General features: G+C 42.8%; 2 protein-coding genes across 4 annotated transcripts in view; both read left to right on the forward strand.

The window, feature by feature from the left end:
• The window catches only part of LOC149241810 (uncharacterized), a 275,037-nt gene that overhangs the window by 2,026 nt on the left and 254,358 nt on the right, over positions 1–18,653 (forward strand). The window contains exon 2 of one of the 3 annotated variants that reach the window (XM_089374057.1): positions 1,139–1,195. The exons of the other annotated variants lie outside the window; for them this stretch is intronic. The gene's annotated coding sequence lies outside the window, so the exon portion shown is untranslated. The remainder of the gene's footprint in view (positions 1–1,138; positions 1,196–18,653) is intronic. 3 annotated transcript variants of the gene reach the window in all.
• On the forward strand, positions 12,099–14,119 carry LOC149241811 (uncharacterized). The gene is made up of 2 exons (XM_089367596.1): positions 12,099–13,325; positions 13,449–14,119. The coding sequence occupies exon 1, from the start codon at positions 12,113–12,115 to the stop codon at positions 13,085–13,087; it is 975 nt and encodes a 324-aa protein (XP_089223722.1). The 5' UTR covers positions 12,099–12,112; the 3' UTR covers positions 13,088–13,325; positions 13,449–14,119.

Genomic DNA, 18,653 nt, shown 5'->3' on the forward strand with positions numbered 1-18,653 from the left:
AGAGAACGGAAATGTCTCTCCATCAGATCTCAAAATAACCTTGGCCACAAATGATCATAAACCATATGCCCATCTGAGAGAGCCACACCACGCTTGGAAAGAGTGTCCACCTCCAGGTTTTGTTCCCGGTATACATGCTGAAATGACACATCAGGTATGGAAGACTTCAGATCTCGGATTCACTGCATCCAGTTGCATAGAGGGGGGACATCCAGATCACACCTGCCCTGTATCCACTGAATTATAGAGAGGGAGTCACCGATGATCACAGCCTTCTCATAAAGCAATCATCTCTGCCCTGCAATTGTCTCCAGACCCACTAGACCACAAAAAACGATATAGAGAAGAGGGCTCAATACGAAGATATACACCACAGCCACATTTTCCCCTGCAGATGCACCGTCAAAGAAACATTTGGGGAATATTCCATCCAAATCAACCAATGTGACTGATCGAGAAGGAGCCTTGGGATGCCATGGACCAATTTCATTGAAGAATGCCACGATCTTGAGGGCCACCATCTTGCTATCTGGGACTTTACCCTCGAAAATGAGGTTGTTCCAAGCTCGCCAAATCCCCCAAAATGTATAAAATGGGACAGCCCTGTAAGGCCTGGCATGCTGGGCCCATGATATGAGAAAATCTGTAATAGAAAATACTTGCCAGGACAATTTACTCCCAGGAGATGGGAAACCTCCTCCCAAACAGCACCGGCAAAAGGACATTTCACAAAAAGATGGTAGCAGTCTTCCCCATCCGATCTGCAAAGAATGCATCTACCAGGTCCGATAAATCCCAATTTGATCAGCCTATCCCAAGTCAAAAAGCCTTGGTTCATAGCTTATATGGTACATTTTGTAACTTATTGAAATGCGATAGCGTTGCTACGATTTGATTGAATGCATTCTTCTAGTATTGCATTATCAAACTGTAATACGTAAGTCGATCTCTCCCTCCTCCTCCATAACATCATATTCTCCTCTCTTTATCTTTAAATTTTCCTTAATACAGAATACAATTAATTTTGAAATTAAGTAATTTTGTGTAATGAATTATGCAAAATGTTATATATGTTATAAACTTTTCCTAAATAATCTTGTATCTATGTTTGTTTTTAATTTGTATCTTTAAGTGGCAGGAAATGCTTATTTTGGTGACGTCCCAGTACTTGAAATGCTAAGAAATGCTGAAACAGGTACAATACACTTTGGAAACGTCGTCGGTCATATTGCACAATGTTTTCAAATATGGAAATGTTGTCATACGGTATGACTAACAATTTTCGCCCTAATCTAACTAGACTGCTTTTTTCTCTGAAAATCATGAAAATTCTGGTAATATTTTGATAAATTCCGGTAGGGATTTTTGTAAATCCAGGTTAAAGTTGTTAAATTTCAAGATTTTGGGTGCCCCAGAGGTTTTTGATGGTGCTGAATCCATTGCCACCTTCAAAAACATGATTTAAACACTGCTTCTGCCAGATTTGTTGAAATTTTTTTATCCGGATTCCGGCAAAAAATGGCCACCTAGGCAATTCCTCTGCCGGGGTAGACTTGTCCACAAAGGTGTTCTGACCATATTTACTCATGTTTCATGTGTTCTTTGGTCATTTTCAGGGCCATCCAAGTGCCAACGAGGGGCGTGGGATTGATAAGAAAATATCACCCTATTTGTGCCATTGACCCTTTAAAATAAATGGAGATAGGGGATTTGTATTCTCAGGAGTTTTTTACATTAGTATTTAATAATAATATTAATTTTTTAAAGTAAAAGTTAACATTCTCCTTTATCTTACCTTTGTTATCCACTCTTCTATATTTTACCTTCTCAAGTTAACATTTTCCTTTATCTTACCTTTTTATCCATTCTCCTCTATACTAATATTTTTTTTTGATTTCCTTTGTTGTTATACCAATCACATATGCAACTCGTCTTTATTCATCATTCTCTACTTTTTTATCACAACCTTGGATACTTCTATAATCTTTGATCTCCTTTGTTGTAGGTAGAATTTGGTGCAAAGACTTAGCATGTTATAGAAGACCTAGCGAGTGAAGCTCCATATATTTAATGACAACAAACATTGAATTTGAATCCACTTGAAGTTATACTTTTGGAAGTGTTATTTTTTTCCTCTGAAAAAAGCATAATTTTATTATCAAAAGAAATAAAATTACATTCTGTAGATACATGACTGGCATGTCTTTGGAAATAGAGGATCACTTAGATTCGTCACAGAAAGTGGCTTAAAGCCCTCATGACTGAGCAAAAATAGACAAAAGACTAGCTGGAGAGCCTAACAACCTACACAGGTTGTAGAAATCATCCATTTTTCCTTTCTTCCCTTTTACTTCCTTCCATAACCTTGGGGCAGGTTGGATAATTGCTAGTGCTGAGTCCATTGTGTTTGCAGCAGGGGGAGCTCCTTTTCAGATTTAGAGCTCTCTATTTCATGTGTTCTTTTGGTTCCTGGCATCGATTTGTTCTTTGTTGTTGCTGATTTGATGACTGCTAGATTTGGTGTGACTACCATCTCTGTATTCTGATTGGGATCTATGGTCTGTGGGGGGAGCTCGTCCTATGTGGCATTTTCAGTCATTTGCTTGTTATCTTTGCTAGGGGAGTCCCTTTAGATCCACCTTTTATTCTTTATCTAAAAAAGGGGCTCAAAAGGTTGCCAAATATTTGTCTTAGTCCACGACCCTTTCCTCTTATTTGTTGGTCTTTTGGCCAGAGAGCAAGTATCTTGCAAATATCTTGTTTGGTTACAAACACGGCATCTGAAGGCTGTGTTTTCTTAATCAAGATTCCATGTCAACTGGAAATGTCCATTTTCCAGCTGGATGCGATCTGGTAGCACCTTGCTGAGGTCGATCACCACACATATGTAGGCGTAGGTGAAAAGTCCCTTTGTTATTTTCTCATTGGCTATTTTTATGAATGTTCCCAATGCATTTCCATTGTCTTCAAGAACAAGGTGATACCAATAGGGGAGAGGGAGGTCTGGCAAGCGAAACCAGACAAGCATTTTTGTGACTTTATGCTGGATGAGCCAAATTCCGGGAACCAGGGGGTAGTGGATAACCCAACTCTTCCCCATAACCATGGTCCCTCCACAAAGTTTTGGTAATTAGCTTTTAAGAAAGGGTGTACTATGAGGAAGCCCTATGAGCAAAGGTAGATGTCACATTTTTGGGTCCAATTAGTGTAGATCCATTGGTAAAGGTCTTCAGTTTTAGGCTAGAAACCGTTAAATCTACGAATTATAGCCTCTTCATGAAAATATGAGAATATGTTTACCTGTGAATTCTTGATCTCTATTTGTGGATACTCCTTCGTCTTTTCGACTATGTAAGGCCCAGGTAGAGAAGCAAATGGGGCAGTATCCTTAGCTTGTCCTGCACCAACTCTGGTTACTTCTTTGTAGGAGGCTGATGGGCTAGGTCCTGTTTCGCCACACACTTCTGAGACCAAGGAGAGAGAGGATCCCTTGCTTACCTTATAATCTTTGAGAGGCCTCTTCTCTTGTAACAATTTCCCTTCTGAGATGAGCTGTTGCTATGCAATTGGGAGCCCCACTTGCTGCTGAATCTTGGTTTTGAGGCTTTCCACTGATTCCTCATCCTTGACCCAAATCAATATGGATATGCTTGATTGGGTTTTTATAAATACCTGGAAGGTCCTGTTTTTCTTTATGTATGCTGGAGGTTGGGCTACCTCTGGGCTGAGAGAGTGCCTATTGTCCTAAATTGGAATTTCTTTTGATCCATGGGCTGTGAATGGAGGATTAACTCTTCCTTCGTGCTTGAGGTTTTTCTAGCTTATGATTAAGCTTGATATTAAGGCAAGAGTGTGAGATTCCTGTGTGCAGGAGAGGGGATGGTCGGAAGCTGACCCCGCAGTGCATTCTTGACGCGGCCAACACAGATCATCTTTGTCGCCGTCATAGATCCAGGCTTTAAAGGCTAATCTGGGGCATTGTTCCTTCTTTGTTGGTGCAAAGGGGTCCTCGACATAATTTTTTTTGATAAACCAAAACATATGCTTACCATCGTGGGATGATTGCACAAGGAAGCATGATTTGGCCCTTGCCACATTATGAAAGGCCGAGATCTTCCTTCGATCATCGCCTCGCAAGTTGAAAGGGGCTTCATCTTCACTCTAATACCAATCCTCGCTGCATCTCGTGGGCAGAAGACCCTTGGTGGCATTGAGCATGGAGTTGTGAAGAGACCAAAACCTAGCACAACGCAAGACCTCCATTTTCCTCTCTATCATTCTCCGGGTCTTTGGAAGTGTATTATAAATTTAATCAAGAAATAATATTTCGACATGACTTTAATAAAGGAGAAGGAAGAACAATCACAAATTACTTAGAGAAATGCAAATTTCCATAGAAGTTTTCATTCATCTCATAGTCCATTTATGGGGATATGCACATGTGGTCAATAGAGATCAAGCACTGTATATAACGATGTTGCCTCCAATAGGTATGCGATGGTTGGGAGCATAGTTATTAACCCAATTAATTAGGGTTTCATAACAATTCCTAATGATATCTTCACGTAGGCCATATGACTTATCTCAAAACCCACTCATAAAATAATAATGTATATCATTGATACATAATAACAATTGCATTCATCACATGAAAAGTTGCTAATAACAAATTATACCATAAGACATTGATGACAAATTACACTATACAAATATATATAGATATTTTAAGGGTGGTTCACGGAAACTGAGTGACGCATCTCATCAATTTCACTCTGGATGAGCTTGCCTTCCTGTAATCTAGCAAACCTTTGCACTGGTGCTAAGGTTCACGCTATCGACCTGATTTCATCAAACTGTCTCTGCTTCTCTCTGATGTCTGCTTCAATCTTCTGCAGAGTTGGATCCTCTTGCAGCGAGGTCCATAATTCCATGGCCTATTCAAATAACTGAGTGCAACCCTTGACTGCAGCTTCCAAGATGGCCATTTTCGCTTTGATAGCAGCTTTGCGCTGCTCTTGGACTTCTGGGGGAGTAGTGGGCTGCAACTTTAATTGGAGCTCTGAGATTTGCAGCTGCAGCTCAAACCTGACTTTGCCGATTTCTTCCTTAGACTCTTTGACTGCGGTGGCCAACTTCTGAATTTTCTTTGCAGAGGCCGCTTCGGCCGGAATTTGAAGCTCTAGAAGTTCATTGCAACCCTGTGTAATCGCTGCTGGCTTCGCGCTGTTACCTCCTCCTTTTCCTTGAGGGCCTGTGCCTTTTCCTCAAAGATTTGTTGGTTATTGGTTTTTACCTCGTTGATGACCAACAATGCGTGTTGCTCCCGAATCCTGAGTTCGTTCGACACCACTTGGTGCAGCTCGTGCAGAGTCTGAATGGGAAGCGCGGCCATGTTTAGACTCAAGTCCTTCATATGTAATAGGTGCGCCCTGCCTTCTGCGGAGTCGACGCGCAGAGATCCCTCTGGCAACTGTATTGTGCGGAGGTCTAAGGTGAGTTCTGCTTCCAGGGCTGACCCTCTCACTTGTTTTAGGCTCGTCTGTCCCACACCCGCTTGAATAAATCCTGTTTGGACCTGCAATTCTTGCAGGCCCTGCTGTACCTTACCGAGTGTTTGTTGGTACTGCTCTTCAAAGTGGCCCCAAAGATCTGTCGTTGCATCGCGGACCACATCCCCAATTTCATATAGGTCCCCCTCTGTGAGGACCAAAGGCATCGTGCTCGTTGATTTATCCGATTTTTGCTTCTTGTGCAGCCCTGTCAAACTCCTTTTCTGCCTCTTCTTGATAATGAAGGGGGACTCCAAGCCTGCGTTCCCTTCTTCTTCTTCCTCTATCTCTTCCTCCACGTCCATGCACTTGGTGTCTGACTCGCCGAGGTCTATGGTGGCCTGCGACGTAGTCTTTTCCTTCGCTGGTTCTTTTTCCTTTGTTGTCGCTTCTTTCTCCTTTGCAGCAACTTCTTTCTGCCGCGCAGCCTTTTCTCTTGCGGAAGCCTACTGTGCTTCCTTCTTCTTTTCTGCGACCGTGGTGGCTGTGGTCTGCGCTGCTGCACCTTCAGCAGCCTTACTGGTACTTGCGCTGGCATCAGAAGGGGTGAGCCAATCACTTGGCCACTTACTGACAACTCCTACAATATCGTCCTCGACGACTAAGTAAGGCAGCTTATGACATATGCCCTGGGCATCCTTCTTTGCACAGATGTGTAGATTATGGAAATTTGCCTTGAAGTCGGCGACATTGATGTACTTCTTGTGCAAACTTGGTGATAACCTTGGCCGCTGGTTAATCACCATCCTTAGCTCTGACTCGAACAAGACCCAAAATATCTTCGTCTCCATTACTCGTGCAGGGTCTTTGGTAGCCCATAGCGAAGCGAACTTCGCAGCCTTAGGTAGGTCCGAGTCCTACTGAGGGAATTGGCTTTCTTCAGGCATCCTCCAGGCATCCTCCAGGCCACCAACACGATCAATAGCAACAACCACGCGTAGTGGAACGACTTGCCATCATCCTGGGCCTCTCTGCAGTCCTCCAGAAATTCATGGCATAAATATTGAGCCCAGTTATACTGGACTCCTTTGGCGCACTGTGCAACCAAAGAGACGACTGACGTCAACACTTAATCGGCGAGGCATTTCCTCATGATCTTTCCAGCCAAGATCTATGCAGCAAATTGCACCGCGCCATCTGATATGGATTGAATGGAATACCTGCGCGACTTCTTGACCAGACCAAATTCACTCTTCATTTGGTCCGCCAACTTCTTCTCTTGCGAATTTCCTACGAAAGCCTCCACAGGGTCCACTCCTTAGGATGGTAGCAATGTTATGCGGTGGATTAGAATGTCAGTGATTGGGATGGGCCCTCCCAACCAAAGGCACCCATCGTGCACCAGTGTCAACAATTGGCGCACACAAACTGTATTAATAGTGGTGCGACTGAAGTGCAGCACCCACAACATATTTAGGAGCCTCGCGCCCCCAACTCTAGCCACCCAGTTCATCGGTTCAAGTCGCGTGACGTTCGACTCTTCATAGTAGACCTTGAAATACTTGCTCGACAACAACTGTGGAAATCTCTCGTGGTCCCCCAGGTCCCAATCCTCCATTTTTAAGTTTGGTATCTGAGCCAGCAACGGGCCCTCAAACAACACATTCTTTGGTAGCAAAGGTGTGGAGACCATAAACTTCGCGGAATCTGGGTCTTTGGGCACTTTCCCCATGGCTTTTCTAGGTGGTATATACGGCGACAGCCGAGCCATTGGCTCAACATCCTCTGCGTTAATCTCCTCTATTCCTTCGCGCAGTTCTTCCTCATCTAGGTCCAGGGGCTCTGTCGGCTGTTTGGACTTATCCATCTTTCCTTTCTGGCGGATTTTAGTCGGGTTTTTTCACGGTGATTGTTGCACCGGTGCTTGTTGAGGCTTCTTCTGCCTCTTATCTCCCGCCGTGGAAACAAATGGCTTAGGCCTTGGCGGCCTAGGCATGGTAGTAAGCAACCTTGTAGGGACAGGTTGGGCCGCCTCTGTCTCAGGTCTTGTTGCAGTCATTCTCTCGAGGATTATCTTGTGGTGCCAATCAGGTAAGTTTGCGAATTCCGATTGTGAAAGAATGCTCTCCCACTCGTTATCAGACATGCAGCACTTCTCTAGACACAGTTGCAAGCGCAACAACTTAAGGCAAATTCTTAGGAAGCAAAGTGTTCGAATATGGAGCGAGATGACATATTTATAGCACAATTTGAATTCAAATTTGCCCGTTCCCTCCAATTCCCTGTTATTAATGGAATTTTGGCTGCAGATTCCCAAAGATCTGCATCTTAAATGCTCCCTCCTTTTAATGGAAAAATCTCCATCCAATCAACTACAGTGCTTCCAACAGTCAATTTTTGGCTAGGCTGCGCGAGATCCACCATCCTAGCGCAACTCTCCTCTGCGCCTTGCTTTGTTATGTTGCGCAACCCCATCACTTTGCCCAATCTTTCTTTTGGCAGTGTAGTTTAAAGTCCTGCGTTCCCTTGCAACTGCCTAGAACACTAAGACTATCCTGCAGTCCTATAGTCATTGCGCAGGGGCGGGATCACCCCTGTAGAACTTTAATCGACTCCCATTGACTTTTTACAGAAATAATTCCCCATTTAGCTTTGCGAGTTGAATTGCGCCTCCATCCGTAATCTCCTTAATAATATACAACACCAACCAATGCGTTTGGAACTTTCCCGGAAACTTTGTGAACTTACTGTCATATAGCAGTAACAAATCTTCATTCTGGAAGGTGCGTTGTTTAATATGGCGACATGCCATGCCTTTTTGCGATCCTTCTGCATTTGCTGATGAAAACCCGCCAAGAAGCGATCTTCCTCCAATTCTACGCGTTGCGTGAGGCGTTCTTCCATGGTATCCCGATCGGCCATGTCGGTCACCGCAATGTGAAAATTTATAAACTGAAATTCTATCACTGTAACAACTGATTTATTTCACCTACTTATTATTCTCAATAAGTTATTTATGAAATTCCTTCAACAAATATTAAAATAAATTCTACTGCAGTTATTACACAATTATCTAGAGAAAAATACATGCACAAGAATCAATCACATTGACACAGTTATTTTTGGACAATTGTCCTTGGAAAAACCCAGTGCGAGAAAACCGGTGCAGCAGATGAGGGCTTTATTAATCTTCAACAACAATTGCTTTTACAAGGAATGATTTTACAGAGAACTGAAAGAAAACACCTGAGACTTTCCCTTTGAGACCATTTGACACTTTGGAGACCCTGCTCCCACTTCTGCGTCACCCTTGCATCACTCTGATTGACCCAACGTGGCTCTGAGTGGCTTTGCGTCCCTCTGCGTCAGCCTGCGTAGGCTCTGTGTCTCTCCTCTGGACTGCGTCTCTCTTTCTGCACTGTCTTCCATTGCCCCTGCGTCACCTCCTCCTCGATCACTGCCTGTTGCTGAAGCCCTCCTCTTCCTCCACCTTGCAGCTCCCTCTGAAATCGATCTCCTCTTCCTTGAGAATCGAATTTCCTTGAGATATGGAGTATCTACCGGTATATCTCCAAATGACCCTCAAGTCTTCTCTTATATTTTTCCTGTTGATGAATCAACGACCGAGATTAAGTCCCTAATCAACGGCTAAGATTAAAACAGACTTGATCCTCGTCTCTTAGAAGCTTCTCATCCTTATCTTTATTAATACCCATTAATATTTTTATTTTCCTAAGTTTAGACTTATGAACCTATTAAAAATATTAATTATTTTAATAATTCCTCATACGGATGGAATTTCTCAAAACGATTTCTGGGTCTTGGAGATCTCATGTGCCTTAGCCTCTCCTTCAAATTTCACGGTTGTAGCACATCCGATGCTACCAAAAATCAACACACAGTAATCTGCAAACTTGGGCACTATGTATTCCATCAACATTACCGCTTCTTGTCCATAAACCAATCGGAACGACGTTTGTCCAATCAACTTCTTGCAGGTAGTTCTATACACTCATAGAACAATGAGTATGCGCACATCCCAGTCAGTTCGCTTTGCATTGCAAATCTTTGTTAAGGCATTCTCCAGAATTTTGTTAAATGCTTCTACAATGCCGTTCACTTGAGGATGATACGACATACTCTTTTGGTGATACACCTGGAATTTTTCGAGCAAAGCGAAAATTGTTTCATTTAAGAAGTGCGTACCTCTATCACTCATCAAGACCTTCGGGCAGCCAAACCAAGACAAAATATATTCGAAGATGAACTTCGCAGCTGTCGCTGCACTACAATCCTTCACAGACTACGCCTCAACCCACCTTGTTAAATGTTCAGTTGCTGTAATGATATATCTGGCTCCAGTCTTCTTTCCTAGTGGCTGAATTGGCCCTACGAAGTCTATCGCCCATTTATCAAACACTTGCAACGACACTTGAGGATTCAGAGGTAATTCATCTCTTCGTGATGGTCTCCTCGTCCTTTGACAAACGTCGCATGCCCTGCAATAAACCTTGGAATCCTTGTGCACAGTCGACCACCATAGTCCCGCTCTTAGAATCTTTTGTGCAATTGCTCTTCCCGCATAATGTCCTCCCACTACTCCATGGGCTTCAACGATGATACTTTGCCGTTCGTACTCCGAGACATACCTCCACAATATTTCATCAGATCCCATTTTATATAGATGTCCAGTGATAACATAGAAATCTGCAGCCCAGACCACCAATTCCTTCTTTTGCTGCATGGAATACCCTTCAGGAGCTGTAGCTGTAGACAAGAATTGGATTATGCCTGCGAAGTGGTCGTCAACAACGCCGCACAGCAAAGAGCTGCGCATCAGGCAATCCCTCCTCCGGATTTGTAGGTTCGTCACCATACTCAATTCGCGAAAGGTGATCTGGTCCAACATTCAGGCGCCTTGGCTTCACAATTACCTCAAAGTCATATTCTTGAAATAACAACAACCATCAACAAATTTCCCCCCCAACACAGGCTTGTTGACCAAGTACTTCATCTTGAAGTGTGCACCCAACAAGTAGTGCCTGAATTTCTGCAGCGCATACACCATCGCTAGTCCTTCACGTTCTGTGGTAGAATAATTCTTTTTCGCTTTTGACAACTTCCTACTTGCAAATACTATCGGATGATCAATATTACCTTCACCTGGTTGGGTTAGCACAACTCCTAGTCAGTGTTGTTAAAATCGCGATAAAATCGCGATTTTATCGGAAAATCGCGATTTTTTCCTCTGCCCGATTAAATCGCGATTTTTATACCAAAAAATCGCGGACTTTTTTTTATAGCGATTTTTTCGGAAAAAATCGCGATTTTTTGAAAAAATCGCAGAGGCACGGGGCAGCGGGCTTTTAATAGGCGAAAATCGATTTTTTTTATGTCATTTTGCTGTTTGCGCGCGGAGGAGGAGGAGAAGAGGTGAGGGAGAGGAGCTGGAGGGTTTCCGTCGAATTTGGGAGCGAATCCAAGTGGTTTTAGGAGAAATCCAAGACAAGATCACCAATTTGTCCATAAAAAAGGTATGTAGATTAATTTTTTTTTGTTTTGCTTCTATAAAAACTTTGTTTTTCATTGTTTTTAAAGAATTTTTTGTAATTTTTCATTGATTTGGGATGGGTAATTTGTTATGACTATGAGAACCAATTTTTTATTTTTATTTTCTCATTTTTTTTAAACATTGTTTATTTTTTTTGAATTTTCATTGTTTTTTGGCATTTGCCATTGGCATTTGGTTGGGTAACTTGGGTTTAGAAATTGGGATTTTGGAAATAATTAACTTGTAATTTTGTAAATGCTAAATTGTAATTTGTATTATGTAATCCTAAATTCCTATTTCCTAATCCTTATTTTTAATTTTTTCCATAGGTTTGCAAATTCAAAATTCAAAAACAAACATGCCAAGGAAATTGGATCCTTTCTGGGAATATGGTGACCGTAAAACTCCGAATGATAGACAAAACTTGTATTGCAAGTTGTGTGGAAAGGAAATATTCGGGGGGGTGTACAGGTTGAAGTTCCACCTTGCACAAATCCCTGGACATGATGTGGGGCCCTGTCTAAATACAACTGCTGAAATTATCCAAAAAGCCATGAGAGCATTGGGAGAATTAGAGCACACTAGAGAGGCCAAAGAAGAACTCAAAAGGCAACTAAAAAGGTCAGTTGAAGGAAGTGGGCCAAGTGGCACTGGTTCTACTGCAGCGTCAGTCAATCCGGTAGCTGCATCATCATATTTTGTTCCTCGAACCACACCTGGTTCACAACCAACTATTGGTTCAATGCTAAAAAGAACTGAAAAAGAACAAGCTGACAAGTTGATGACAAAATTTCTCCTCTGGAGTGATATTCCTTTCAGCATTATAAGGAATAATCCATTTTTCCAACCTACTATTGATGCTATTGCCAGTGTTGGCCCGGGGTACAAAATCCCTTCTCTTCATGATTTCAGAGGCCGGCTTCTTCAAGATGAAAAGCGTGACTGCACCCAAAGATTGGAGGATTTTAGGGCATCATGGGCACAAACAGGATGCACTGTTATGTCAGATGGTTGGACTGACTAAAAGGGGAGAACCCTTATAAACTTCTTGGTTAGTTGTCCCAAGGGGACTATGTTTATCAAATCTATTGATGCAACTCATCAAATCAAAGATGCAAGAACTTTATGTGATTTGCTGGATGTGTTTATTTTGGAGGTGGGTGCAGAAAATGTTGTCCAAGTCATAACGGACAATGCTGCAAATTATGTTGCTGCTGGTAGAATGCTTATGGACAGGCATCCTACTTTATTTTGGACACCTTGTGCTGCCCATTGTATTGATTTGATGTTAGAGGACATAGGGAAAATTCCCTTTGTCAAAGAGGTTGTTGACTCATCAAAAAGCATCACAAAATTTATTTACAACCACACATCTGTGCTTAGCTTGATGAGAAAATGCACCAACAACAAAGAGTTGGTGCGCCCCGCCATTACACGGTTTGCGACGAGTTTCATATCTCTTCAATCCCTCTTGAATTCTATGTGGGATTTGAAGAGAATGTTTCTTTCAGAGGAGTGGCGTGCTTCGCCAATGAGCCGCAAACCAGAAGGAGAAGCCGTGTGCAGACTAGTTTCATACCAGGAAGACTTCTGGGCGGGAGTGCAGGAGGTGTGCGCTGTTACTGAACCTTTGGTAAAGGTTCTTCGGTTGGTTGATGGTGAGAAGCCCGTAATGGGCTATTTGTATGAAGCCATGGACAGGGCCAAAGAAGCCATTCGGTCCTACTATGATGATAAGGGAGATGATGGGTTTCAGAGACAACTCCTTCTATGGGCAGTCATTGATGAGCGATGGAACAACACACTCCATCGTCCCATTCATGCTGCTGGGCTTTTCCTGAACCCTGCATTTTCTTATGCATGTGGGTTTAATTTTGATGTTGAGGTCGTGGAAGGATTATTAACCTGTGTCCAGAAGATGGTGAGATCTCCAGAAGAACGTATGGAGATCTCTAGACAAATTGAGCAATATAAGTTGTCAGGTGGCACATTTGGCTTTGAGATGGCTGTCATTGATAGGACGATTAAAATGCCAGGTATTTTTTAGTTTGTACTTTGTAACTTTGTTTCAAATTTCATTGTCTCTTCAAATTCCATTTTTTTCTTATGTTTATTTAAAATTTTATTTGTAATTTTGTTGTAGACGCATGGTGGAAGATGTATGGTGTCAGAGTACCCCTTTTGCAAAAGCTTGCCGTACGCATCCTCAGCCAAACATGCAGCTCCTCGGGATGTGAGCGCAATTGGAGTGTATTTGAAAAAATACACAACAAGAAGCGCAATAGGTTAACACTTAAACATTTAAAATATTGCAAATTTCCAAATAAATTTTTGAATTCATTAAAGTTTTAAACAATATTTTTTTTATAATATTAATTATTAATTATTATTTCATGAACTTTGTACAGGTTGGAGTCCCATAGACTTAATGACATGGTCTATGTCTACTACAATCTTCGATTGTGGGTGAGACAACTAGAGAAGACACCTGATACGGAAGCCATCTCATTGGATGGGATTGACACCACTGCTGAATGGAGGGTTGAGACCGAGAGGCCTCTCATGGATCCCACTGATGATTGGTTAGTGCAGGATGAGGGGGAGGAGGAGGGGGAGGAGGAGGAGCAGGAGGAGCAGGAGCAGGAGCAGGAGCAAGAGGAGGAGTAGGTGGAGGAGGAGGAGCAGGAGGAGGAGGTGACACCGCCTACCCGGGCTACCACTACCACCAGTAGAGGACGTGGTCTCCGTCCACCTCAGCCTCCTGTAGCTGCTACTACTAGTTCTTCAGCTTCTAGAGCACGTCAGACTCCACTGCCATTTCCACCAGCACAGGCACCAGCTTCTACATCTAGAGGGAAACAGAAAGTTGTGCCATTTTCTCGCAAGAGGGGCAGAGGAAATCAATAGGATTAGACTTTCATTTTATTGTATATGACATTATGACATGATGAGATACATTATCATATTTTTTGTTGATATTTTGAGGCTGAGTTGGGACTCAAGACTTACTATTCAGGACATGATTCAATGTTATGTGTGATTTTAGCGCTAGAAATGATATTAAACATCTTATATATTAGTTTTTTTATCATATTTATGTGTCAATGTATTTATTTTATGTTGTAGATGGTTTAGATATTAAAAAAATTGAAAAAAAATGAAAAAAAATGAATATTTTTGTGCCAAACGCTTTTTTCCCTCTTTTAACGATTTTTTCCGCTTTTTTCCCGGCGCCGATTAAATCCCGATCGCGCTTTGTGCAACATTGCTCCTAGTGCTATGCAGGATGCATCTACATGTACATGGAACTCCTTCTTCCAGTCGGGGAACACTAAAATGGGCGCGGTGACCATTTTCTCCTTCAAAACATCCAAACTCTTCTGGCAGTCATCGTCCCAACAAAATGTCGCATCCTTTTTTAGCAATCTTTCCATGGGCGCAGTGATTTGCGCATACACCTTGATAAATTTCCTGTAGTACCCTGTGTGGTCCAACATTGCGCGCAATTGACATTCTTTAGAGGCTCCAAATTAATAATCACTGCAATCTTTCCATGGGCACAGTGATTTGCGCATACGCCTTGATAAATTTCCTGTAGTACCCTGTGTGGCCCAACATTGCACGCAATTGTTTGACATTCTTCAAAGGCTCCAGATTAATAATCACTCCGATTTTGGCAGTGTCCATCATTAACCCCTGCTTACAGACTACAGGGCCCAACAATATCCCATATGGTACGCAGAATATACATTTATTCAAATTAAGCAAAATTTGATACCTGTAACACGTATCCAACATAAGGCGAAGATTGGCAACATGTCTCTTAACTAGCCCAAACATAGTCCAATCATCGAAGTAGACCTCCAAAAACTTGTGAATAAACTCCTTGAAAGCAACGACTACTACCTTGGAGAAAATTGCAGTGGCGTTCTTAAGTCCGAAAGGTATAACTGTATACTGGAAACACCCCCATTCAGTAGCGAAGGTAGGCTTACTTCTATTCTCTGGCGCGATCTTGATCTGATGGTACCCTGAGGACCCACAGTAAACGAGTAAGCCTCCTGACCTCCATCATTTTCGAGTACTTCGTCTGTGAATGGCGTAGGAAATGGATCGTGGACACAAGCATCATTCAACTTCCTTTCCAAATTTCGCCCTACGTTTTCTTCTCTTGAACCACCATGGGACTTACCTAGTCTGATTCTTCGACAGGCTCAATAATCCCAGATGCAAGCATCTTATCCAATTCAACGTACACTTTTTCTTTATATTTAGGATTCAACCGGTAGGGGTGCTATTTCACTGGCTTCGCGTTTGGCTTCAGAGTGATCTTCATGACACCCAGATCCCCTACTATCCCTTTTAAATCAGAGAACTTAGTGGGAAACAAGTCTTGATACTCCCGTAGTAGCTCCGCGACTTTGTCCACTGTGTCTTCATTCCAATAGTCGCCTATGTTTGCAAACTTCAGCTACGCTTCTGATCTAATATTCACCTGCTTGGTCTTCAAAGGCTGTGAAATATCAGGGACTTCCACTTGAGGCCCCGCGACGTCGCACTGTCCTTCTGACTCAGGAATATTGATGTTCCTAGGATAATCTTTGCCTTCCTCAACGGTCACATTGTAACATTCGAGTGCATGGCGTAGCTGCGTACTCCAATCTGGTTGTACCCATTCAACAGGTTCTTCAGGCATTCTGAATATTGCAACTTTGATCTCTTGTAACTCTTAATCAATACAATCAAATCCATCTTCAAAGCTAAAGGTTAACATAAAACTTTCTTTAAGAACATCCCATTCTGTGGTTCCATGTTGCAGTTCTGTTTCCAGATACCAGTTCATCGGAATTGTATCCAAAGTGTGGCAAAAAATATGAACCCATTCTGGCTGCGGTTCTTCTCACCAAGCTTTTGTCCATCGAGCTAGATGCTTGCGCGGATCATCGTTCCCTGTGTATTTCTCCGTAATGCGGGTATTGGCATACCCAAACTGTAGCTTCATCATTCGTCGGTATTCCTTCCAGTCTGCGAAGTGTTCTTATGCGTACCCCACCATCTCGTAGGCATAGCTCTCACCGCGAGGTCTAATGCCTGGAACTGATGTTCCTCTGGTACATCCATTTCAAATTTATCTAGAAATAAATTGACATCTTCTAAACCATCATAATGCGGTAAATTGCATACCTCAGTGGATACACATCGGAGTGACTTTGTAAGCTTGTTGCATTGCAGCGACGATACCTCGTGCAACCTGTTGTGCCAGTGTTCGAGCTCCTCATCTAAATCTGAATTGAAGGAGCTGTCCTTCTCCCATGTAATTCATCCATCCGCTGTAGGGTTGATCCAATCTTCATCCCGTGTAGTCAGCTTATAAATTTGCTCAATGTCATCGTCTTCCTCATAATTGCGGACTGGTTCAGTATATCACGCACCTTCGGCTGGGTCCAATGGTACAATAACCCTCAATTCTTTCTTTTCGAATGTCATATTGCGCTTCTTAAGGTTGATGACTGCGTTCATATCAAATGTCCAATCGATTCCAAACAGCGCTGGATATTGGTTACTGTCATCCACTATTTCGATTACTTCAAAATTAGTTATGGCGTGCGCCTCTTCAATATCCACAGTCACTCCATGTAGGCGCCCCATAGAAATAATCTTCTGCTGATTTGCCATCTCAGCTGGATCGGGGACCACTATAGCACTGATCTTCCCATTCTTTCCCAAGTTTGCTTTGGCAGAACATTTGCATTAGACCCTAAATCAAGAATTACCTGGTCCATTTCGTATTCTCCAATCTGGGCAGTCAATCTCATTTCGCGACCAATCCTTTTCTTACTTTTACCCACCTTATGTATTGCGCGCTGTTTTGGTAAAGGCTTATTCTTGCCAGTGCAGTTATCTATCAATTCTTGCAGTCCTTCTACTGCCTTTTTTGCGTAGTACTGGTGTCTTCAGGCTTTCCTGTACTTTGAGTCCTTGACGTAGAAGTTCCTTCATCTGCGAAGCTCCTTTTTGCTTCCATAAACGTTTCCTTCACCTTATTTATATCGAATCCAGTTTCCTTATTAGTTGCCTTGCGAACCCATACATTTTCCTTTGGTTGCTTTCCTTTATCCTCCCCGGTAGCTATGCCACTTCGTGTGACAATGTTAACACTAGGACCCTTGTCGTGTGGTTCAAATCTCATCATCTGGATGCTCTGGGTAGGCTGCCGAGTCTGAGTCTTCTTTTCTTGCATCTTCGCGATGAGCACAGGGCAGTGTTCTATGACATGATCAAACTGGCGACAATATTGACATGAGGGGTGCATTGGATTCTAACAATCACGCACAAAGTGACATGGTTCTCCACTGTTGTAACAGTTGATTTGGTCACGACCTCTTCCAACCCCTCCTCCTCTTCCTCGACCTTGAAATCCTTCGCGCCTTGCAGTTGTGCCTTGATCCTGAGGACTAGCCTCCATCTGTACTCTATATGTTGGTGTTCTGTCGATTGTTAATTCATAACTTTGGCAATTGCGCTCATCATGACCGACAAACTTACAAAAATTACAAAACAACTGCTGTGGAGTCTGCACAAACTTCTGCAGCAGATGGCAATTATACGTCGTATGTTTCCCTGTAATCTGACAAATCGCGCACCACGGTATTACACCCGTACTTGTCCAAGCGGTACTCTCAGGCTTCAAGGGAATAGGATCTCCCCCTACCAGGTAATTTTGATACACTGGGCAATGATCCTTATCACGACCATGGCCCCTACATTTTAAACACCATATTTCCGCGCGGACCTCATTCTGGACTTCTTTTCCCTTCTTTGAGGCTTTGCAACTCCATATGCAAGCTAGCCAGCTATGATTGAATTTGCTGCAATCCCAGATTCGTATCCTAAATGGGCGAGACTTCTAATTTCATAACAATCTCTAATGCCTTCGCTTGCGTTCCAATCTTCTGTTGCGACAGTAGTAATCTTAAATGGGGCAATAGCGAAGCAATGTACCAGTCCTTGTGTTGATCATCTGTGATCTGCATATTAGCCTGCTGGAGCAGACATTTCAACCTTTGATCAAAGTCCCATGCAGACTCATTTACCTTCTGCTGGATCTCTTTGACCTCTGTCATTGACTGGGCTTGCAACTTAGGCTTCTTGAATTCATTGTTGAGTGCTTTCTTCGTTTCGTCCAGCGTTGCATTTGGATGAGCCAAACAATACTTAATATACCAACTTAGTGCTCTATCTTGCAGTGCTGTAACCAACTGCACTTTCTTCAAATCATCATCTGTAATCTGCTGTGACTTCCACACAACATCTGCTACAAACCAGAACTGTTCAAGGTCTTCTGTCCCCAGACCCCTGAATATGGGCATCTTCATAGCGTTGGCCATGTTGAATATCGGAGGTGGAGGTGTAGGTGTAGGTGTGTGAGGTGGAGGCGGAGGTGTAGGTGTAGGTGTAGGTGTGTGAGGTGGAGGTGGAGTGGATGGATGTGGTATCCCCGCGATACCCTACTTTACTGTCTGCAGCGCACCTAGAGGTGTCCTCAGAACACTACTTTCTTCGTCACTATCAGATGCTCCTAACAAAGGACTGTACTCAACACCTGAATCTAG

This window comes from Pinus tabuliformis, chromosome 8 (assembly GCF_031772625.1).
Source record: "Pinus tabuliformis cultivar Carrire ecotype Pingquan chromosome 8, CPIR1, whole genome shotgun sequence".
Lineage (NCBI taxonomy): Eukaryota > Viridiplantae > Streptophyta > Pinopsida > Pinales > Pinaceae > Pinus > Pinus tabuliformis.

Bases quoted from the DNA above. Each gene is read 5' to 3' on its own strand.
- LOC149241811 (XM_089367596.1), top strand. From the start codon at position 12,113: ATGTTTATCAAATCTATTGATGCAACTCATCAAATCAAAGATGCAAGA.